Consider the following 24,114-nt stretch of genomic DNA (forward strand, 5'->3'; position numbering starts at 1 on the left):
ATCGATAATTGGTTTAAAAAGTTGTTAAAGCTGTTACACAACATTTAAATGAGATTCAGTCAGAGGCGGGAGGAGTTTATGCTTCAGGTTTAACTGTTTGGCTCGCTGAGCTTCTGCCGAGCTACTCTATATATTTCCTTGTTGAATCGCCTCCTGTTACATTTTCACAGTTTCAAACTGCACATAAAGCTGGTTGATGTAAACAGACCTCAAATCTGGGATTTAGCACCAGTTTGTGGATTCTCTAAACCTCCAATCAAACATTCACTGTTTTCTTTTCACAGACTAGAGTAGAAACGACTCCATGGCTCAGTTCTTGCTTTCACATTTTAAATCTGAATCTTTCTAAACCTCCAAACCTTCACCGATCACTCCGATCAATAAAGTAAAGTCTGATCAGCAGCACTTTTGAAGTGGGATCTGCAAAAGTTGAAGCAAGTAGCTTGTTAATATATATGTACATATGAGTTGGAAAGCTGCAGCTGTTACTTCAACGTGTCAGACGCATTTAATCAACACTTTCTATCTTCTGCTGCTCATCTCATTTTAAGGTAAAAGTTGTAAACATTAATTAGGCTGCCACTAAACTATTTTTCTTCTTCCTCCTCATCAGCAAAAGATAATGAAAAATCTAAATTGATTCTTTGAGTTTTAGTTATTTATAACTTTAATTACTCGCAAATGTTGAGAGCTGAATCTAATTAGTCGGATAGGGATTCAATCAGGGGGGTTTGAAGAAATAAAGACATAATGTTCTGGTTTTATAAAACACGACTCCTGTGAACCTTTACGATGAATTTATCGGAGTTCGAACCCAGAGGCCCAGACGTTCTCCGACGTGACAGTCACAACATCAGAGCTTCCTGGGAAACGTTGGTTTTGCACTTTTGAATCCAGAGCTGTGTTTTTGTCAGGTGAGCTGACCCTGAAGCAGATTTAGCACCAGTGTGTTAACTGAACTCTGGGGATTTTTTATTTTTTTTGGCTCAGCTGATCCTGAATCAGTGGCTTTTTTTTTTTTTTTTTTTTAATCCATCGCAAAAAAAATAAGAGTTCATATGATTCACATGAACCGACTGCAGCTGGTGATTTCTACTGTAAAAAAAACAAACTCAAAGAAAACCAATGGTAACACCGGAGCATGGCGGGAGGAGGATGGTCCTGGCACTGGGGCATTGTGGGTAATGTAGTCCGTAGGTCACATGGCCAGAGCTCGGGCCTTGGCGGCCGCCGCCTGCGCCCTCTGCACGGCTGCCTGGCTGTTCTCCCTCCTCATCAGCTGGTTGGTCTCGAACAGGCCCTCGCCGCCGCCGCCGCCGTCCGCAAACATCAGCACTCCTGCACCAGACAGACTCCTCATAGCGCGTTTCCTCAGAGCAAACAGGAGCTAACGCGCTAGGCTACATCACAGGTGTTGTAAAATAAATAAACTACAAGAAAATATTCAGCTTCACCAAACATAACACGGGGGAGCTTATAAAGCGGTGAATTGTAATTTCTACATGTAGCCTAACGCCTAAATTCCACTGGATGCGGAACGGCTGCAGATCCGCTCCGGCACGGCGGTGGAGCCGTAACGTATTAATTATAATCACCATGTGAGCGTCCACCGACTCCGGGTCCGCTGCGCCGTGGGTCCGGAACGGCACCGGCATCCGGCAGCCCTCGCAACACATACGCAGAGCTTCTATTTTTGCCGGACGCCGGAGCACGGCGCATCAAGCAGCACAGAGCAGGTCGTGTATGACAGGAAATCGCGGGCAAAATACAATATAAAACACCCGGTTAATTTTCAAAATAAAATACACCATGTTTACAGCGGAGCATATTTCCTGCTTTACACCTTAAAAACGTTGTAATGGGCAGCGACCGGCCTGAAGTCAGCAGCTCGGAGGTTTTCAGACATCATTTCACCCCATTTACACCATGGACAAGGAGATAGTGATTGTAAAATCACCAAGTTGTTTCTCTACTACTCCTCTGGATTAAATTAATTGTTTTTGATTTTGTGGTTCACTTTATGGAAACTACAACCCGCTTTATCGCGAGATCACGTGTTCCCGCTGTGCGGCGGAGCCGCAACAATCAACATCACGGACGGAACCGGTGTGAGTTGACGGAGTCGGAGTACGCAGCCGGTCCGTAGCGGACCCGTTTCGGAATCGTTCTGCATCCAGTGGAATCCTGGCGTAAGTGTTCAGGTTCTTGCAGGTTTCTTCCTGTTTGCTGTCGTTACGCTAAGCTAAGATAGGCTAGCTAGGCTAAGCTAACAGGCTGCAGCTGGCTGACTTATCCTTTCAATTCAATTCAATTCAAAAAACTTTATTGTCTGTCACAAGGACAGAAAATTGTCATCAGTTTGGGCTCAGTTAAACATAAACATACAGACACCAACATAAAAACTCACATTAAAAGATCTCACATAGGTCCAGTGTGTAAAATTGGAGGAAAACTGTGATATCTAATGTTCAGATTCTAGTTTGCAGCGCTCACTCGCTCCCTCACTCGCACTCACCCCTCCTGTCGGCAAAGTGACGGTGGCCTCTGAGGACAAAAAAACGTATTTACCGCAACTGGGACGAGGCTCCATCTAAACCATTTTACGATATGTCTATGTCTGTTTCCTACTCCTTCTTCTTTATTGGTTTATAACTCTTGAATTGTGCTCTCTGGTTGGCTGGATTTTATATTCAGGCTTCCGTACAAATATGGCGGCGCAAGATGTTGACACTCTCTAAAGCTTGACCCTGATATAAAAGAATTATAAGGCTACAAAAACCAAACAAACTTTATTTTATAGCGATTATACACTTATACAAATATATTCATTAGTAGTATTCAGATTTTGTCAATAAACCTTGACAATTATTACACACTGGGGCTTTAAGGTCAGGAGAACTTCATGAATAAAAAGTCTTTTTTTTAAAAAATAGTTTTGCAAATTCAATTATTTTTTTAAAGATACATTTATTGTTGGATTCTTTATTAGATGAAAGTTTGATGCTGCTTGTGTGAATTAACTCTTAAAGTATTTATTGAAGGATTTATGGTTCATTTAATTTTTAATTAATTTTTTTACTACTCCTACTTTCAACACCTGACGGTATGAAATTAAGGTTCTTTACGATCAAAACAAAACTATAATTGTGGCTGAAAACTCATTCATAGCTATTTTTTTCTACACAACAGTTTGATGGTTTATTTAAACTTTTACAGTAAAAAAAGGTTTGAGTTCATGCTCTTTTGTGTCGGATCTCTTCCTTGACCTTCATCTCCGTGATGTGTTTGAGGTCACGTGTGAAGCGTGGCCTCTTACCTGAGGCTCAGGTTAATGTTTAACTGCACAGACTCGATGTCAGGGAGCGAAGCCCCTTCTGACTCGATCTGGAGGAATCTTTCCGCTCCATCTCTATTTTTACAAGAAGAACAAAAATTAGCCAGTTGTCACGGTGACACTGTTCCGCCCTCGCCGCACGCCACCAGCCTTTGAATAAAAAACGTGTTGATTGCCTCCAGTGACTCGCTGGGGGCTCCAACCCAGACAATTAACATGTTTCACTGTTTAATATAATTAAAAAGTATTTAAAATGCTCGTTTCACAACAAGAGCGAAGAGCGGAGACAGAGACAGACGGGTTTTTATTTCAAATCCTCGCTGTTGAGAATAAATTGAATTAATTTGTCTAAAGTGACACGAGCTTTGAAGTAATTATAAAAACTCACAACTGAATGAAACTATTGGTTAGAAGTATACGTATGTATCGTGTAAATATAGGATGTAAAAGTGTTTAAGTTCCACCAGGACATTTCTGTGTCCGACTATTTTCAGTGAAGCTGCAGAGATGAGATCATTTAATTGAACTAAATTGACAGTTAGTGTAGAATTAGCTCAAGCACCTCTTCAACGTGCATCTAAATTTAAAGGGATAGTTCAACATTTTGGTAAATTGGTCCATTGCCATAATCCCTGTAGTTTTAGGAGTGGGTTCGTTACCTTTAATTGTCGGTGCAAGCTATTTTTAGAACGGCGGAGCAGAGCCGTGAGCTGCTCAGAGCTACGCTACAGAGGCTCATGAGATTTCTTGGTTTCCCTCATCAAACTCATCAAATACACAATCCAACAACTCCAAAACGCTCTGGTGGACAAGTTGTGACCTGCACATTCACCACGCTATGAGATAATAACACAACGTTACCAGACAGAGTTGTTCTAGAGGTAAACTCTGCTCCGCCGTTCTAAAAATAGCTTGCACGGACAATTAAAGGTAACGAACCTACTGCTATGACTATAGGGATTATGGCAATGAGCCAATTTGCCAAAATGTTGAACTATCCCTTTAACTGAAGGGGCAGTTTGTAAATTTAGCTGTTGCTACAAAGTTAGCATTAGTATTAACAGCTGAGCTTCAGCAACTGTTGACTTGGAGGTATGCAACAGTGTTTCTTCAGAAGAAGAAAAGAAGAAGCGAAAGAGCAAAAGAAGAAAGTGATTTTCTACCTCTTTTGACCTTTTTCTAGCTTTTTAAAATGTAATTTATTGACATTTTCCAGGAGTTAAATGCAGCAATACACTGAGGCCATTATGAATAATGAAAGTTATTTATTATTAAACAGTTGTCACAAGTGTTTGAACCATATTTGAGGATCATTACAAATGTGTGTGGTCCCAATAATCCCCCAGTGGTCAGGTCCTGGTTTAAGTTGGTTGGTTGTTGTGAATCAGAGGAGTTGTTGTTTGTGTTGTTGGTCTCATTGTGAGTCTGACTGACACTGATTGTCTTGTTAAAACACTGTGACGTGTGGGGAGGGATGAGTTCTTACCGTAGCCGTCCACACATCCGCCTTTAAACTCGCCCTCGAACCTCATCCCGTCGAAACGAGTGAAGACGCCGGCGCCCTGGAACTTCCCCTGAACAAACTCACCTTCATACCTAGAAAAAAAGAAAAAACACACACACACACACACTCAATTTACCAGAAAAGGATAAAAATAATTACATTCCCACACTGGAAGCTATACAATAACAGATCAGTTGAAGGAATTTCAGAAGTGTAAGTAAAAGAAAACAGAGAGCGAGAAGAAAAAAAAAACACTTTCACCGCTCCACGAACAATAAGACACTTAGTCGTCCTTGAGTGTTTGGACTCTCAAGCCTGAAAACGTCTGTTTGAGACAAAAATCCAGACTCCTTTTAGGTATTTTTAATCAATCAGTGAAATATTTTATCGGATGGTGATGAAAGCTATTTTATTTATGATTTATCTTGTTTTTAAAACCAGTAAACTGGCGACTTCTTCTGCTTTTATCTAACTGAGTTCTTCTAGGACTGCGTTTCTACTAAAAGTCGATTGATTCATTGAGAAAATAATCAAAACTAGCTCCAGAAAACTACTAAATACATCCTCACTTGAGTTTTTTAGTCACTTTTAGTCTCCAAAAGCAGCAGCAGATTCCTCAGCGAGCTCAACCACACAGCCAGATTAAAAATTAAAAATAAAAACGTGTCACAAGCTTCATGGAGCCGTCAGGAGCAAATAACTTGAAGCCGAGGGCAGATTTTTCTGGCCAAGATTTATTCAATACCTTAAAAACTGGTTTTAGTGCTTCCACGGCCCTGCAAGAATTTGAAGAATGAATCAAGTGGTAATAGCAGCAGCGATGGGCCTTGAACAGGCTCCACTTTGGTTCCTCCATCCCCAGCTGTACTTGAACTCTTCACCTTTTCGCTAAACAAAGAGCGGCAGATGAAAAGCTTATTTTTCAGTCTGCTCTGGAATGACTGCGGCTAATACGACGGACAAGAAAGAAACGGCCTCCGACGGTCTGACGTTCACCGTTTTACTAGCCGTGAAAGTGCTGCAACAATTCTGAAGTTAGAAAGAATTTCTTTTTTCTTTTTTCTTTTTTTGACCACACACACCACCTGCAGCTCCGTCTTTGTGCCCTGATCCACGCTGTTTTCTTTCTTCTCCTTTATTATTTCTCTTCTCCGACTGACTTTCATTGTGAATGGACTCTGAAACTTCAGCAAAATGTGACGGTTTGAGTTCTTACTTTCTTACCCTTTACTTCTTACCTACAGAAATGATCAATGACCATATATACAGTACAGCAGTTTCAAATCAATGTGTCTCTGGAGGACACAGGTTTTGATTTTATATATTTTCATACAGTTTCTTGAGTTACTGAGTCTTTTTGTAATTAAATTCAGACAGATTTACAGTTCAGCTGATGATCTCTGCTAAAAAAAAAGAAAAGTTTATGAATAGAGAAGGACACAGGCTATGAGATAATAACTTAACGTTAACAGACTGAGTTGTTTTAGAGGTAAATACAGAGACTGCTTGCTGAAAAACTGTCCCTGAAGGCAACATGAATCAGCGGTTTTGCATGAATTTACTTCTAAAACAACTCTGTGTGGTAACGTTGTGTTATTATCTCATAGCGTGGTGAATGTGCAGGTCACAACTTGTCCACCAGAGCGTTGTGGAGTTGTTGGATTGTGTATTTGATGAGTTTGATGAGGGAAACCAAGAAATCCCATGAGCCTCCGTAGCGTAGCTCTGAGCAGCTCGCGGCTCTGCTCCGCCGTTCTAAGAATAGCTTGCACCGACAATTAAAGGTAACAAACCTACTGTACTGCTATGACTATAGCGATTATGGGCCAATTTGCCAAAATGTTGAACTATCCCTTTAAAACAACTGCGATTTCTGATGGAAGATGTGGCTTCAAACTGGACAAAGAGTGATTTTTTTGTTTGTTTTTGTTTTATATGACAAAGAGTGAGCTTCAGACCTGGAGCTGTCGGGGAAGACGAGGATCCCACAGCCGTTGAAGAGACCGTTCTCGAACTGTCCGGTGTAGCACGTCCCATCACTGAAGGTCAGCTGACCCAGGCCATGACGCAGACCTGGAGACACACACACACACAAATAAATTTTAAAACACAGAACACAAAATTTTATGGGCTCTTAAATCATCGTAGATTTTCTGTGAATTACTAAATCATTGATCAGCCAGGATCAGGAGAACTTCTACTGATTCTACTAAGTGCCACAAATTGGACGACAAAGCAGCACAAAGCAGTTTTAGTTTTATAAAGTTGACAGTGAATGCACCACAGAGGAAAAATCTGCTATAAAGATCCACAAAGAGCCGTCGCCTTCTGCTTTAGACTTCCACTACAACAGAAGCACAAAGTGAACAGGTATCTATTAACCGTTAATCCAGCACAAACAAAGTCCAATCAGTTTGTTGATGTTTATATGAGTTTATTCCTTTTACTCATTAGAATCTAGTCAGATTTACTGTTCAGCTCTCGGTCTTTGCTAAAAACAAATGATTGTGATTTTAGGATTAGACAATATTGGTCAATAAATTATGATGATGTTTTTTTTCAAAGTCTCAGACAGCATCACCATCATCATCATCAGGATCTATCGGAGCTGGAGGTCCAAGGTTTTCAGTCTTGGGAACGCATGAAGGGAGTTTCTTCAAATTTGGTACAAATGTAAGACTCAACAATGTACTGATTCGATTTTGGAGGTCAAAGTTCAAGTCCACTGCGATCTTGCAAATGATGATTTAACTTTCTTTTTAATTTTAAATTTTGTTTTTTTGACAAGACAAGCTCATCAGAAAAGTAACACAAAATCACAGCCTTTTGCTGTCAAAAATCACAACATACAACACAAGATAATACAACGTAAAACAATAAAAACCAAAAACACAAACACATGATTCACTGTATATGCCGTATATTTTGAGTGTACAGTAAGTAATTAAACGAAGCCTCATTCAGAAAAAACTGCCTTGATCATTTTTTGTACTCGATTCGTTTCAGCCTTAACAGTTTATGCTTCTTTTTTTTGTTATGTCCTAATGGCTCAACCTTTTGTCACCTTGGCAACACCTGTGATCTCTATGGAAAACTTGTCTACATTTCTAGCAGCACCTCAGCCTCTGTGGTCACTGTGTTTTCTCCAAATCATTGTAGTGCAGTGAATAGAAGAGGCAGCTGAATAAAAACCTCCAATAAGCACTGATGAAGTAAAAAAAGAAAAGAAAAAGATTACAAATGGACAAGACCTTGGTAATTAATTTATTCATTTGCTGTTTTAGACCTTCCAGTTTGGTTATGAATTGATGCATGGAAAATATCCTGTTTCAATGGTGTAGACAAAGCTCATTTGATCCTCCCACCCCTTCCCCCCAAAGGATACATGACGAAACTGGACAAATAAGAACATTGCATCCTATCAATACTTCTTGGTAGTCAATAGATCCATGTATGCCCACACTTGAGCCAGAGCAGCAAAGAATCCAAACAATCTTGTTGTGCTGCTCAGACTTTCTGCTCATATTGTTATTATTCTATATCACAAGTGAGTTGTTTCAATCCAATTTTAATAAAAGTGCTGGCTGAATTATTTTGGTCTGAAAAGCACAGATGACTCTATCCTTGAGAACAGAATGATTTTGGAGGGCAACTTTAATGTGTCTCATACCGTAAATAATATCCCATGTGTTCAATTTACCCAGGCAATTATTTTTTGAGAGGTTTGGGTCCAATTTGAATAAAAGTGTTTACTGAATTTCTCCACTATACAAAAGCATAGTTGAGTCCGTCCTTGAGAACTTAATCATTTTGGAGGCAAAGTTTTGGCTTCTACTCTCAATAACATCTTATGTATTCATTTCATCCAGGCAATTATTTGTGCTAAAGAAAAAAAAAAAGAGGTTTAAATGCCTTCAGATTCAAATTCGCGGCCATGAAACGCAGCTCTATACAAGAGGATATAAAGCCTCCAGCACAGTTTGTACTTTTTATTATGTTTCCAAAATGATTTGTTCATGCAAGGCAGGAAAATAGAGAGCAATGTTCTTGATATCAGACAATGGAGCTCAGTGGAAAGATAAACTATCCGTGGCCCAAAGCAGAAAGGTCATAGGAGTCGATGGACCCTGGACTTTGATGCCCGACATCTTGGGCAGCATGTTCTCATACATAGTTTCCATGAATTAGGTGTTTCTAAATACACAAATGAATGACTGCCTCATACATGCATCCAAAATGCAAAGAGAGACGCCTGTTGTGGTCTCGGCATAGCAGTGCATGTCCATGTAATGGTTGCAAATGGATACCACTTTTCTTGCATCCAAATACCTCCATGCTGCTCGTATGTAATGTTCGTCTTGTATTGAAGCCCCGAAATGCGAAATTGTTCCGAAATAAATAAGTCTATATTTCAAGCTTGTTTGTAGCGGAAGCTCCTCTTCCTGGTTCATCCAATTTGGACAGACCAGGGTCGCATTTCGGGGCTTCAATACAAGACGGACGTTACATACGAGCAGCATGGAGGTATTTGGATGTTTTTTGGTGTGTCTTTTTGTTACGAAGACAGTTGGTATCCATTTGCAACCGTTATATGGACATGCAGTGCTGCACGGAGCCCCCTGTAACTCAGAGAAGCCACGGAGGACTCTGAAACTTCTCCCAGCCCTTTGTCGACGTGAGGGTGAGTAGATAATGAGTGCAATTTGAATTTTGAGTGAACTATCCCTTTAAAAAGTTGGTGGTCACTTGACAACAGCTTTGTGCGTCATTGCGTCCATAGGACTCTCTATCGGAAAGTGATGAAACAGGGCTAACTGGTTAGCATGCTGGTATTCTTGGTCTTCATATTGAGACAGGGAGATATGTTGTGTGACATCCGTCCTTTCTATGACTTTATAAGACAAAAACATTTTAGTAAGGTAGATCCAAATAATGAATTTGTGTGGTTCGGCGATGCTGAGAAGCTAAAACATATTTTTCAGTTGAAATATGTGCATCTTCTTTATTTCTTGGGGCAATGAGACGAAGAGCAATATAAAGATGAGTACTGAAGTAATCTTGTGTGGGGGGTAGTACCAACAGGAAGGACTGTCTAGTTTTTAATTTGTCAGTATATGTGTCTAAGACTCGGCCTCCTGTCTGTACCTTGATGAAATTCAGTGTGCTTTGTCCAAATCCGACTCTAAGTGTCTTAAGATTTGTCGACCCTTTATTGAAGAGATTAGGAAGTAAAGGTGTCGATCATATCAGGCTGTATTATGGTGCTGATCCACAGGATTTCACCTTTCCTGGCTCAAGCAAAGACAGGTTTCTGGAAAAGCTTTAGTTACTTCCAAAGTGCAGAAAGAAAAATAAGTCAGAGGTGATGCAGCAAACAGAAGAACTTAATTGGACCAACGTGAGGTCCAGAAGGTCTGAGGTGAAGACCGACATGCTGCAGCTTAGGGACGGACACTCTGGTCTTTCCTTGAGACCTTTCAGGACCTCACATGGCCAAGGGTCAGTTGACACCATGCTCTGTCGTCCGTCATGTTTTAGGTTTTCACCGAGCTGTGGTTTCATTGTATTTGGTGACCGCGCGTTTTCAGCTCTGGCTCCCCGGCTTTGGAACAGCCTTCTTTTTAGTGTTAGATCAGCTGACTCCGCTGCAGTTTTTAAACAACGTCTTAAAACCCACTTTTATAGGATGGCATACTCTTAACTATTTCCTGTTCTTGTTTAATTATTCTAACATTTTATCTGCACTGCAAGAGCATTTCTACGTATTTATATAAATTCATTTGTATTGTACCTTTGTGAATTTGTGCTTTTACTGTTTTGGTGGGTGCACTGCTGTTGACTATGGGCTATATTTTTATTGATTGAGGGTCATGTGACCTCAGAGGGAGGGGGGGTTTGCATGGGTTTTTCTTCTGTTTTTGTTCTTTTTCCTGTGATGTTTTATCTGTAAAGCACTTTGTGCATTTGCTTGAAAAGTGCTATATAAATAAAATGATTATTATTATTATTTAGAAAATAAATAGTCTGGTTTGTGTGACTTTACACAATGAACATGACTCATGTAACATGGACGTATGTTTTCAAATTGTTACGTGTCCTTGGTTGTGTCAAATGATGTAGGCCTATATAGATGAGGTGTATTATTATTATTATTATTATTATTATCATGATATGCTGTAGGTTGAATGAACACAAGATTTTTACAACTTTATGGGCATGTGGAGATTTTATGCAAATGTAATTGTAGGGAAGAAATGTAGGTTTAAGACGACGGATGATTATTTTAACTCCGCAGTTCACGGCATAATTAATTGGTGCCAACAGACAAAAAGGTGAGCCTCCCTTCAAATGTCGCCACGGAGGTGAGACCCAATTTTCCTCCTAATTCTGCGATTACTCTGCAGGATCAGGAGGTTGGCTGTCAGAGGAGGAGAAGGAGGAGGGAGGGAGGGGGGAAGAAGTGAGCGTCTCTCCCTGCCGACCTCTATTATCGGGCCCAGCGGGATTTAGGAGAATAACTGGATATATGGCACAGTTGGACGTGGGCTGAGGAGGTCCCGGGCTCCTCGTAGCAGCTGTAAGCGAGGAATAGGATTTACCGAGGGCTTCCCGAGCGGCGTGAAACTGGTGGAGAGAGGAGAGAGGAAGATCTGAGGGGAGGGCTGACAGCGGATTGGGATTTACAGGAGGGGAGGCAGAGGGGTGAGGCAAGTGAGTGTTGTCCCTTGCTCCCAGCTAATGGCAAAGTAAATTAGGCAGTCCATCTGTCAGGGCTGCTTAAAGTGCTGCTCTCTGCCTAATCTCAGCCGGGTTTTCACAGGAGATTTGGAGAAGAGATTTGTCCCAAACTAAATCTGGAGCTCTGCATTCCATTTTCAAAGTCTTTCCTCCTCCTCCTCTGCATCCATCCATATGTGCAAATGTGTGCGAAGCCCCCACACACTCGATTAAGTCTATATGGTCCAAAGAAGAAGGTCAGCAGGCTCTTAAATCCATCTCTTCAGCCTGCAGGACCCCCCGACGAGTGAGGAGTGAGGGGAGTGGGAGCCCGAGGCGGGGAATTTCACGGACTGTTCCGCGGACTGTCAAAGAGGCCGCGGTCGGTCGTCTGGCCGCAAAACGCCCACAGCGGTTGTGTCTGCTATAGCGAGCGCCAGAAGAGCTGCGTGAATGGTACCATTGAACATAATGAAATCAAGTGGCATCAGACCACCATGAAGCCAACAGTTTACTCTTTAGTGAAGGCTCAGATTATCAGCAGCAGCGGTAGCAGCAGTGACGGACAGCGCTCTCCTCCCAGTCTCCTTGGATTTGGTTCCTGCAGACGGACTCTCTTGTCTAATCTGTTGCTCAGCTCCTTTGGAAATGCCGCTCTCCAATCTCGTGTTGGGTCACGGTCTTCGGGCTAATTACGGTTTAGCTGAATTTGTCCGGCTTTTATGTCAATCAATAGCGGTAATGCACAGAAGTCAAATGACCGCACGGGGGAAGAGAAGTACAGTAGTAAATGGCTTCTGGCTGTTGTGTGTGTGTGTGTGGATGTTCCCCGACCTACTTCCTGTAACCCGATCGCTCCCCGGGTCTGTCTGTCTTCCACCGGCAAGCCGCTGAATTATTCATGTGACACCGCAGACCTCTGTCCGACATGCACCTATACATGTTTGTGTGCAAACAGTGACTTTGCATGCATGGACGCCGAGACACGCATCAATCTGTGTTCATGACAACAGTCCCCTAACACACTCACACTCCACACTTGCACACACCATTACCTCTCTTAGAGACAAGTCGGCAGTGCTACTTGAACTATCGGTGTTAATGTGCAGTCACGCATATTTTGGAAACATAATATTTGAATCTGCTACACAACAGAGTGGACGCACTTCACCTTTGTTTAGATAAGGAGTTGTACAAAGTCAGAAGAACTATCAGGTAAAAATTAACTACTACAAAGTGACAGGATGCATCTAAGTATCTGGATTTATTCCAAGACATTTCAAGCTCCATACAGTAAAAAGGTAGATGTCCATGTGTAGTGTGATTATAAAGCAGCTCTAGGTTCTATATTAATACTGTGAAAGTATCAAAGCCTCAGTCCACAGAGAAATGCACACAGCCTGTATTCAGAAACTGAGCCTTAAAGGGATAGTTCACCCAAAATTCAAATTTCAAACTCATTATCTACTCACCCTCATGTCGACTAAGGGCTGGGAGAAGTTTCAGAGTCCTCCGTGCCTTCTCGGAGTTACAGCGGGGCTCCATGCAGCACTGCATGTCCATATGACGGTAGCAAACAGAGCTCACTTTTCTTCGTCCAAAAAGACACACCAAAAACCATCCAAATACCTCCATAGTGCTCGTCTGTAATGTCCCTTTTGTATTGAAGCCCCAACATGAGAAATTGTTCCGAATTTTTTTAAAAATAAGTCTATGTTTTAAGCTTGTTTGTAGCGGAAGCTCCCAGTGTTGCTCTGCCGGAATCTTGCGCGATTTGCGGAGCCGTGAACTGGGTGTCGATGCAAATCACGCGAGATTTGGACGGACCAAGAAGAGCAGTGCTGGGAGCTTCCGCTACAAACAAGCTTAAAACATATACTACTTATTTCATTTTTTTCGGAACAATTTCTCATGTTGGGGCTTCAATACAAGAGGGACATTACAGACGAGCACTATGGAGGTATTTGGATGTTTTTTGGTGTGTCTTTTTGGACGACGAAAAGTGAGCTCCGTTCGCTACCATCATATGGACATGCAGTGCTGCGCCGAGCCCCCTGTAACTCAGAGAAGGCACGGAGGACTCTGAAACTTCTCCCAGCCCTTAGTCGACATGAGGGTGAGTAGATAATGAGTGAAATTTGAATTTTGGGTGAACTATCCCTTTGTGATGTCACAACAGAGCAGTCACACCAAAGCCCCGTCCACCATCTGATCCAACACCATCCAACACTTTGCAGGATTTTTGTTTCTCTGAATGTTTTTTTTTTGTCCTGAAATCTCTATTTTTATTCAATCGTAGGATAAATCACTCCAAACTCAAGGTTGTAGCTTTTTTCACTGCAATACTAAAATACTTCACGTGTGATTAAAAGCTCCTTGTGTGTAGGACACTCGACCAAAGAAATGTGTTTTCAAAGTCCACGCTCAATTGTAGAAGAAATCTTTGTAAGGTCAATTCTTGACCCTGAGAAACGGTCATTCAGTAAAACAGTCGAGCCACAAGGTCCATCGAGTGCTTTTCAATCACTCCACATGGCCTTTATCAGAAACTACTTTCCAAGTTTTCTTTTTTTTTGCAAAGTCCTTGGAGTGCATAGATTTCTTTGATAATTAGACAAACTGGACTGGACCTGCTGATGAAGACCTTGTGAGAAGACTGAGAGCTCCTCAACAGCTACTAAACTAAAAAGGTGCATTTGGGTCACTTCAACGAGGACTAAACCCAAAAGAAACAACTGGAGCACTCGATATAATGCAGAAGTTTAATAAAGGTGCATAACAAGCTACTAAACTAACTTGGTATTGAGGATTTTTTTTTCCGAAGTGTAATGTTTGAACAACTCCAGAAGTTTTGTGGTGTTTGAGAATGTATGAGTAGTTTAGGTATTTTTTTTTAGATAGATTAGATTTAAAAGATGATAAAATAAATAAAGAAATGTGACAAAAAGAAGAATCAACACAATGCCAAGAAATCCTGACAGCCAACACAGAGCTGCTTCGGCTTCGGCTCTATTAGTGGAGTCATCTCTGAGGAGCGTCTGTGCTAAAAACACACACACACACACACACAGACACACACACACACTGCTGCTGTGTACTAAAAACGTGCATATCAGAGTATCACAGCCAAAACCAGTTTAACAGTTTTTTGCAAACCGAGCAGAGACCATATGTTTCTCCCGCAGCATCACACCCGCGTCGCTGCCAAACTTTTGTTCTTCGTTTAACCTTGCCCTAAAAGGTTGTCCAAGTGTTTTTGTCGGCGTGCAAATGCTGGTTTAGGTATAGTGTGATATCCTGTCTCAGTGGGCTGGCTGGCACCAGATGGTCTGTGGTGCATGTGTGTAGATCTGCCTGGAGTTACTGACTTCACTTTGACACTTTTTTTTTTTCTCTACATATTTTCTTTATTTTTTTTTATTAGATACAATCTGGTTGTGCGAGAGCGTGGCTTCTTTTAAAAGCCGACCACTTTAACTGGTGTGACTCACAGAGACGAACGACGCCGCCCGACGCCCACCTCCCTCCTGACTCCGTCTGACATGAAACCCCCGTGAACAACTTTCTGTGAGCAGCATCTCACATTTTGCTAATGTTACTGTTTCATCCTGAGATAATTCAAGTCCAGTCGCCAAAGGAAAAACCTGAAATGCAGAGTGTGTAACTTCTGCCTGCAACAACAACAAAGGACGTTGTTTGTTTTGTTTCTATGATAAGCTATGATTAGAGTTCTTAACGGGTCGACAAAATAATATGTAAATGACTCAGGTCGGGTCAGGCCTCGCGCTTCCTTTTTTTTCTCATAAAACACATTTCTTGTGGTTGTAAATTATATAGGCCTATTGTTTGTTGCAAGTTGTGCATAGGGATGCACTTTTTTTTTTTCGGACCGATAACCAACGCTCATTAACCATTAAAGGGAAAGCTCAACATTTTGGCAAATTGGCCCATTTCCATAATCCCTATAGTCATAGCAGTAGGTTCGTTACCTTTAATTGTCGGTGCAAGCTGTTTTTAGAACGGCGGAGCAGAGCCGCGAGCTGCTCAGAGCTACGCTACGGAGGCTCATGGGATTTCTTGGTTTCCCTCATCAAACTCATCAAATACACAATCCAACAACTCCACAACGCTCTAGTGGACAAGTTGTGACCTGCACATTCACCACGCTATGAGATAATAACACAACGTTACCGGACAGAGTTGTTTTAGAGGGAAATGCAGAGACTGCTGCTGAAAAACTGTCCCTGAAGGCAACGTGCATCAGCGGTTTTGCATGTATTTCCCTCTAAAACAACTCTGTCTGGTAATGTTCTGTTATTATCTCATAGCGTGGTGAATGTGCAGGTCACAACTTGTCCACCAGAGCGTTGTGGAGTTGTTGGATTGTGTATTTGTATGAGTTTGATGAGGGAAACCAAGAAATCCCATGAACCTCCGTAGCATAGCTCTGACCAGCTCGCGGCTCTGCTCCGCCGTTCTAAAAATAGCTTGCACCGACAATTAAAGGTAACGAACCTACTGCTATGACTATAGGGATTATGGAAATGGGCCAATTTGCCAACATGTTGAACTATCCCTTTAACTGATAAGATTAAAATGCTCTGTTGAATGTCTGTGACTCGCCGATCAGCAACCCGTTCCTCTATCGTCGAGAGAGGATGATCAACAATGTTGTTGAACAGCAGATTCTCCTCTGACAGCTCGTCTGTGGAGCTGCAGGTGAACCAGCTGGAGATCGCAGCCGTTTTTTAAACTTTTATAGCAGTGCCGTTGTAAGCTGCAAGCCAGGTTTGGGCAGACAAAAACCTAAAAAACCCGCGGGCTGGGTCGGGTCAGGCTGTAATTTTCAGACCCGTTGAGAACTGTACCTATGATCCAGATGTTCAAGAGGTTTGTTTTGTGTGTCCTCCTCTCCATAACAAACTGAGCAGCAGATTAAAACACTGAATAAAGTAGTTTCACTAAGCAGCTCAGTGGCTCTGAGCTGAGCTTTCTAACATTTGCTCGCTCTTTTTTTCTTCTGATAACTTAAGATCCACACGTCTGATGACTAAAACCCTTCATCAGGTTCAAATAAACAGGTAAAAAGTGTATCTTAAAAAAATCTGGCTTCAAATAGTTTAAAAGCTCATTTTAAAGGGATAGTTCACCCAAAATTGAAATTTCACTCATTATCTACTCACCTCATGTCAACTAAGGGCTGGGAGAAGTTTCAGAGTCCTCCGTGGCTTCTCTGAGTTACAGGGGGCCTCAGCGTAGCAGTGCATGTCCATATGACGGTTGCAAATGGATACCAACTGTCTTCGTAACAAAAAGACACACCAAAAAACATCCAAATACCAGGGTCCGTCCTCTTCCTGGTCCGTCCAATTTGGACGAACCAGGAAGAGGAGCTTCGAGAAGCTTCCGCTACAAACAAGCTTGAAATATAGACTTATTTAATTTTTTTCGGAACAATTTCGCATTTCGGGGCTTCAATACAAGACGGACATTACATACGAGCAGCATGGAGGTATTTGGATGTTTTTTGGTGTGTCTTTTTGTTACGAAGACAGTTGGTATCCATTTGCAACCGTTATATGGACACGCACTGCTACGCCGAGACCCCCTGTAACTCAGAGAAGCCACGGAGGACTCTGAAACTTCTCCCAGCCCTTAGTCCACATGAGGGTGAGTAGATAATGAGTGCAATTTGAATTTTGGGTGAACTATTGCTTTAAAAATGGCCTCCCCTCCTCCTAATAGTAACCTTTATCTGGTATTATCTTTTTATTGATTATGTTGTGTCAAGCGGCTATTTTTTTTTTTTTTTTTATAGAGGAGAAGATCAAGAGCAAAAACAAAGAAGAATGAATTTCCGTTTTGGGAAATGAATCGTTCCTCTGACCCTGTGACGACGGGGCTTCCAGAGCAGCTCAGCGTGGTGAGGTGAAGACTGTGGGAGCAGCTCCTGGTCCCAGGTGAGGGGGCTACGACTACACTCTGAACAATTTGAAGGCCTCTACGGATTAACGTCTCTGGAAAGGGACTGACCTTGCCCCGGGATTACGAAACCAGGGACTGGGAGGTGAGGGAGGGAGGGAGGGGGGAGTTCACATGGGGCTGCTCGGTGGTCGACCTGTTCCCATGAGGCCTGTACTGTACTGTAAGGCTCAAGTGTAATTCATAATATGAGGCTAATGCCCTGGGAAACAGAGGATTCTGCCCCTGATTCAACACATGTGGGGGCGTTTTGTCACAGTAAGAAACACAAAGGAAGTCGAGGATGCGGAACAGTCATGGTTAAAAGAAACAGTGATGTTTATTGGCTTTAAAACATAAAACAAAAAAACAGTCTCATGTGTCAAAATCGACCAAATTAAATGGATAGTTCAACATTTTGGCAAATTGGCCCATTGCCATAATCCCTATAGTCATCATAGCAGTAGGTCCGTTACCTTTAATTGACGGTGCAAGCTATTTTTAGAACGGCGGAGCAGAGCCGTGAGCTGCTCAGAGCTACGCTACGGAGGCTCATGGGATTTCTTGGTTTCCCTCATCAAACTCATCAAATACACAATCCAACAACTCCACAACGCTCTGGTGGACAAGTTGTGACCTGCACATTCATCACGCTATGAGATAATAACACAACGTTACCAGACAGAGTTGTTTTAGAGGGAAATTCATGCAAAACCACTGATTTTTCATCAAGCAGTCTCTGTATTTACCTCTAAAACAACTCTGTCTGGTAACGTTGTGTTATTATCTCATAGCGTGGTGAATGTGCAGGTCACAACTTGTCCACCAGAGCGTTTTGGAGTTGTTGGATTGTGTATTTGATGTGTGTTTGATGAGGGAAACCAAGAAATCCCATTAGCCTCCGTAGCGTAGCAAACCTACTGCTAAGACTATAGGGATTATGGCAATGGGGCCATTTTGCCAAAAGGTTGAACTATCCCTCTAAGTAAATTTTATTTCGCTTTTCTGTTTTTAATACCAATTTCTTTTACATGCAGGTCCTGTGATTCACTGTTTTCATCCAATTCTGATGAGTGGCTGTGCAGACCAAACACTGGAGCAAATTCAGGTGAAAACACCAGATATAACTCCAAGTCTCTTTACTGAGTCCAACCTGCAGCCCACTCCCCTGCAGCAGCAGCAGCAGCAGCGCCCTCCTCGACCTTTGAACCCAGTGACAATAACAGTCCAACAATGCGAGACAAGAGCTGGCCACATACTCGATGTGAATGACCTTGGACTGAGAAATCCCACTGAGATGTGCTCATCATCACGCCCCAACATGGTGTCTGTCTGTCTGTTAATGCAAAGAAAGTCTGAGTGCTCCACATATGTTAGTGTGATGATTACGCTTTACTTCGGCTAAGAGCATTACCACATGAATCAAACGCACAAGTGTGGCGTTAACGTGGGCTCGGCCTTATACGTGCATAATTCTTCTAATCACATTATAACAACGGTTTGTGCTGCGCATGCAAATGGAGCCGATGATGGAGGGTGTGTGAATTGTGGAGTGATTGAAGGGTGGTGATGGTGATGGTGGTGGTGGTGGTGGTGATGGGTCGAGTCGGTCTTGCCTTCTTTCCATTCGCCGTGGTACTCCTCGCCGTTCGAGTAGGTGAAGGATCCTCGTGTCAGGGTCATGGGTCCTGATGCACATACATGACAAAAAAAAAGAAAAAAGAAAGAAAAAAAATCACACACACAAAAAAAAAACCCATCAGTAAGACTCGAAGCTTTTCACCTGCAGCTCTGACATTTTGACAGAGAGAGAGCTGAGAGTTCATCAAGTAGGTAATGTGCCCACCTTTCAACACATCACCGCTTTAATTGCTACTTTTTGAACACTGCGGGTGTTTCTGCAGGAGCAAAAGCGAGCTCAGGTTGAGCAGCAAAACCACACACACACAGACACACACACACCCCCACTGGTCCCACTCTGGTCTGACAAACCAGAACAAAGGCCGTTCATTCAGCTGTTGGATAAAAAGGCCTGGCTCACAGTTTGTGTGACACTTAGGCTTAATCTGTCAATTATCTTCTTTTTTTTTTACTATTTACCAATTAAACTGTTAAACCTGAGTGTGAAATGTCAGAAAACTATGAAAATTAAAAATCATTATTATATTAAGGCCGCAGCGTGACGTCTTCAAATAGAGTCAAAACAGGTGGGAACGCACTGTCACATATACAAACTTATAAGATTAGAGTTTAAAAAAATAAAACAATGCAAGAAAAAAAAGTCTGAATAAAAGTGTCTGTTTTTTTTAATTTGTATCATGCACTCACATAGTCAGTTTGATGCTTTAACTCACAATGAAATTCAACAACGCAGACTGGATGCAAACATTACAGAAGTTAAAATATTAATCATGGCTACACAAAAATGCTTTTAGGTGAGAAACTCCACCGTGCAGCTTTTAAGATTTCCCTTTGCTGGTATTAAGGGATTAAGGGAAGTTTTAAAAGAACAGCCCCAAACCAAAAGCACAGAGCAGTTAAAGTACAGAGTAGTGTACGTGTTTGCTATAGATTTGACTTCAAATCCTCCATCAGCAGCAGCAGAGTTTAGGTCGAGTGTGTTTAGCTAACGTAGCTAACTGTTAGCTTGGAGGCTTGCTACGTTATAGCTTGCTAACTTAGCTAGCGAGGCTTAGTGATGGAGCGTCTGGAGGAGGAGAGTGGAGGAGGGACGGAGGAGAGTTTGTGTGGGTGGTGGTGGTGGACGAGTCTCCTCGTTTTTCTCAGACATTTGATTGACGGATGACGGCTCCAATATCATTGGCTGATGAATCGTGAGCGTAATTTGTGCGCCTGCATTATCCAATGCGAAAAAAAATTACCCAACTTTCACCCTGGATTTACTCGAAAATAGATTTTTGCACAAAGTTTGGGCTACATCGTTTGATAGATGAGTTATTAATAACTTATTACACTAATTTTAAGACCCATAGTGGGCTCACAATCAATTTTCTTTTCTGAAAGTTTGACGGTATAGGCCTTTAGTTCATTTCCTTATTTTATAATGTGTAGATATGTTTTAAAACTGAAATAAAAACACTTATACAAGTAGTTATGTCTCATTGTATTAGTTTGTCCTCCTGTTATTAACATAATGCACAAATATAGATATTCAAATGGTTCAAACCTATGTGTTTTTTTTAGAGGGAATATTCAAATGTAATTTTGGAGCAATTATGACAGCCCTAATCCGTAGGCTATGTGTGCAGACATTCCTTACGGAAAACTTTTCCAAGACGAATGAGTAAAAGGTTGCTTTGGGAAAGCTCCATTTCCATGTGGAAAAGGGCTTATAGAGTTTTGCGTTAATGAGGATGTCAGTGTCTCATTAGGTTGATTTATAAATGATTAACATGAATCCTGTATACCCACGGATCAGGTTCTGATTTATAGTTCAGTTTATAGTGTCACAGTGATCACACTCGCTTTAATTACCCCCCCACACACACACACAGACACACACAGACACACACACTGTGTCTGTGTTAACATTGTTATCACCTGGCTCTGGGCTAACGGCACTATGGGAGGCCACACTTGAGATATCACATTGAAAAATGAGTTAATTCACTAATTCAGATATCAGTGGTGTGTCTATAGTGTAGACGACGAAAAACTACAAGAAGCCAAAACTCTGGGAAGTAAATTTACACTAATGACGCACTTTGTGGGTATAAGCTCCATAATAAGCCTAAATACATATTTTGCATGGAAAACATTGTGTGTGTGTGTGTGTGTGGCACTTTAAAAACTAACTATCAGGGGATCGGCTGACATTTAGACCCTGTTCTCTCCTGACATTAACATGCGTCGCAGGTGATCCCATCGCACAAGTGCGGACCCCTCTCGGTACATGGGTTCACACCTGTGGCATTAACACGCGTCTCTTCATGTGTCTCGAGTGACCACTTGTGATCAGATCTCAATCCGCTCGTCGCTCTGCATGGAAATAAACACACGACGTCCGCCACTGGGGTAATTTGTTTGTGCAGAAGAACCAAATGCTTTGTTATTTTTGGCCGGGCTGACTGTGACAGATGGGTTCGTTGTTGTTGTCATTGTGTTGATGTGAAATGATGAGGGTTTATTTAAATTAGTAGAAAAAAAAAACTATATTTATCATTATGTGTCAATCAATACTGATATTAATAGGTCACACTGTCCAAACGTGATCAGATCCCATATGTGGTCTTCCATGTGTCTTGTTTGCATTCATATTCACATCTGTAAACATCTGTGAAACAAGGTGTGAACAGCTCTAAGCAGGGACCGGGATCTTTTTAAATCAGAGCTGGGATATTTTTATGTGGCTCGAGATACAGATTTCCAAAAAAATCCTGAAAAACTGGTACATGCATTCATCACAAGTTGACTCTAATATTGCAATAATCTGTTTTCTGGATGCAAAGCACACTCAAATCATTTCTTTTTCACTTTTCTTTTTCTTTTTTACTAAGCTAGGAACTTGTTTGATTTGTTTATGCTGCAATTTCATATTTTGAAGTTCAAATATCCTCAGTTTCAGATGTAATGTAAACAAATAGGAGAACGTGAAATTTGAGTATGAGTAAAGCTCATTAAATCACTTATGTGGCACTTTTTGGTTGAGGGAAGCCTAGTTTTATTTTTTATGTTGATATTTTTAGTCCGTTTGAGTTCAGAAATAAACATATCAAATTATATTTTCACTGCCTTTTGTGGTTTGATATGAATGGAAGTGATTGTGGTCAATCAGTGAGTCAAATCATTTACCAGTGAATCAATATGTTATCAAATATATTGTGATAAAATAAATTATTTACAGCCCTAACCACAGTAGCTAATGTGAAAAAAAAATGGCCTCCTCTCTTAGCTAACCGGTGTCTAGTATTTGTAAAACAGTAGCTATGACAGCAATATTCAACAAGAGATCTTCTGTGTATCTTTCAGTGTAGGCTATGAGCGTATACATTTTTCCAGTTTTCCTCAAACACACCGTCATTTGTTCAACAGCTGTGTTGTAGCTATGATTTATACCGTGGCTCTCTTCTTGTGTTGATGTTGTTGTTTTGTGAATGAGGCCACCACCACCATCACTATCACCGACTAAACTGCAGCAGACAGCAGCATCAAAGACACGTTCAGGCTTCACAATGAGACAGAAAAGAAAAAAAACATCCAAAGGCCTCGTTTATTAGGCTGAATAATTGCTCAAATGCCATCAGGCACGCTGTCAGATTATAGACGGGAGGAGGAGTGTGTATCCCTCCATCTAATGTTGCCACAGTAACGGCGCCCTAATCCCTTTCATCCTGCCGGCATGACGCTGCCAGCCTCTCTCCACACACACAGGCTGCACATAGCTAAATATACACGGACACACATCGAAAAATAAAATAATAAAACAATAAAATAAACGTTTTACCTGTTTTATTAAAGAGCAACTCAGTCCCGTTTCTCTACATCACTGAAAACACAACGATTTCTGCTCCTCTCCTCGACTTCTGCTTCTTTTTTTTTTCCTCCGTTAAAACGTCCTGGCGGAGCTGCCTCAACGTCTAGGCAAGATGCCGCGTTCTGATTGGCCGTCGCGCCTCTGCCTGGATTCAAGCCGCGCTCCCATTGGTCGCCGTCTCCCGCTGCCCAGCCCCTCCGCGGCAGACATCTTTGTCGAGGGCAACGGGTTCAACGGCTTAATTAGCCGGAGTGCTCCTCCGTTAAAGCGGTTGCCCTTGCCTTTTTTCTTTTTTTTTCTTTTTTTATGTGCTGCCCACCGTCTCTGTAGGATTATAAAAACCTGCAGCTGAGGTTCCCCTTAATGATACCGTGTCATTTCATGTTTCAATTTGGTGATTAGACCTACGTTTTGGCGAGTTTTATGGAACATGATTTATTGTTTCGCCTGAGCCTTAAAACAGCTGCACCGAGGTGGTGGGTTTGCTAAATGAGGTGATATAGATTCAAAGCCAATAAGGGTTTAATTCACTAAAAAGCTAAGAGGAAGGAGGGTAAAAAAAAAGGAGAAAAAAAGGGAAGAATCAAGGTGACCCCAAATGAAACACAAATTTCTGCTGCCCTGATTTTGTTTCTCCGGGGAAAACAGGGACTATAGATTAATCAGCTATAGGCTGGAGCTGCTTTGAATGAAAAGGAATTTAAATGAAGCCAATTAATGATCGATAATAACTTAAAAAAAAAGACGTAGGCTAATTATTACACCTGTGAAGTTTATGTAGCCTATTTTTTATAATTGGAATGAAAAAAATCATCAGATAACAAAAAATAAATCTGGCCCAATGAAGGCGACAGTGCTGTGGTCCAAAACTGGCCCAAGTCTGGTGCATGCACAGAAAATCTTGAGGGATAACAGCTGGATTCTGCCCAGATGTGATGAGCCAAACTTACGGTGTTTGTTTGGTTAATTGAAAAGTGATAGTGAATGAATGTACATTTTCATAGGTTCTTGTAGGCTGTAGGCTATAGTTGTTTGTTTAGTGTCATAAACCAAAACGCACATGGGGCTACCCACCTTAATACTTCCACCATAAGAGCTCATGAA

The 24,114-nt window shown here is 41.6% G+C and overlaps 1 protein-coding gene across 1 annotated transcript; it reads right to left on the minus strand.

Annotated features, from left to right (window-relative positions):
• Positions 1-1,140: 1,140 nt before the first annotated feature.
• On the minus strand, positions 1,141-23,151 carry LOC146992383 (MORN repeat-containing protein 4-like). Its single transcript, XM_085792595.1, has 5 exons — positions 22,981-23,151; positions 19,133-19,204; positions 6,797-6,911; positions 4,821-4,930; positions 1,141-1,338 (listed from the first exon to the last, which is right to left on the minus strand). Exons 2-5 carry the CDS (start codon positions 19,197-19,199, stop codon positions 1,199-1,201), a joined length of 432 nt encoding a protein of 143 aa, XP_085648721.1. The 5' UTR covers positions 19,200-19,204; positions 22,981-23,151; the 3' UTR covers positions 1,141-1,198.
• Between the last annotated feature and the right edge of the window lie 963 nt (positions 23,152-24,114).

This window comes from Trachurus japonicus, chromosome 1 (assembly GCF_045865225.1).
Source record: "Trachurus japonicus isolate A0001 chromosome 1, Traja_1.0".
In the NCBI taxonomy this organism is placed as follows: Eukaryota; Metazoa; Chordata; class Actinopteri; order Carangiformes; family Carangidae; genus Trachurus; species Trachurus japonicus.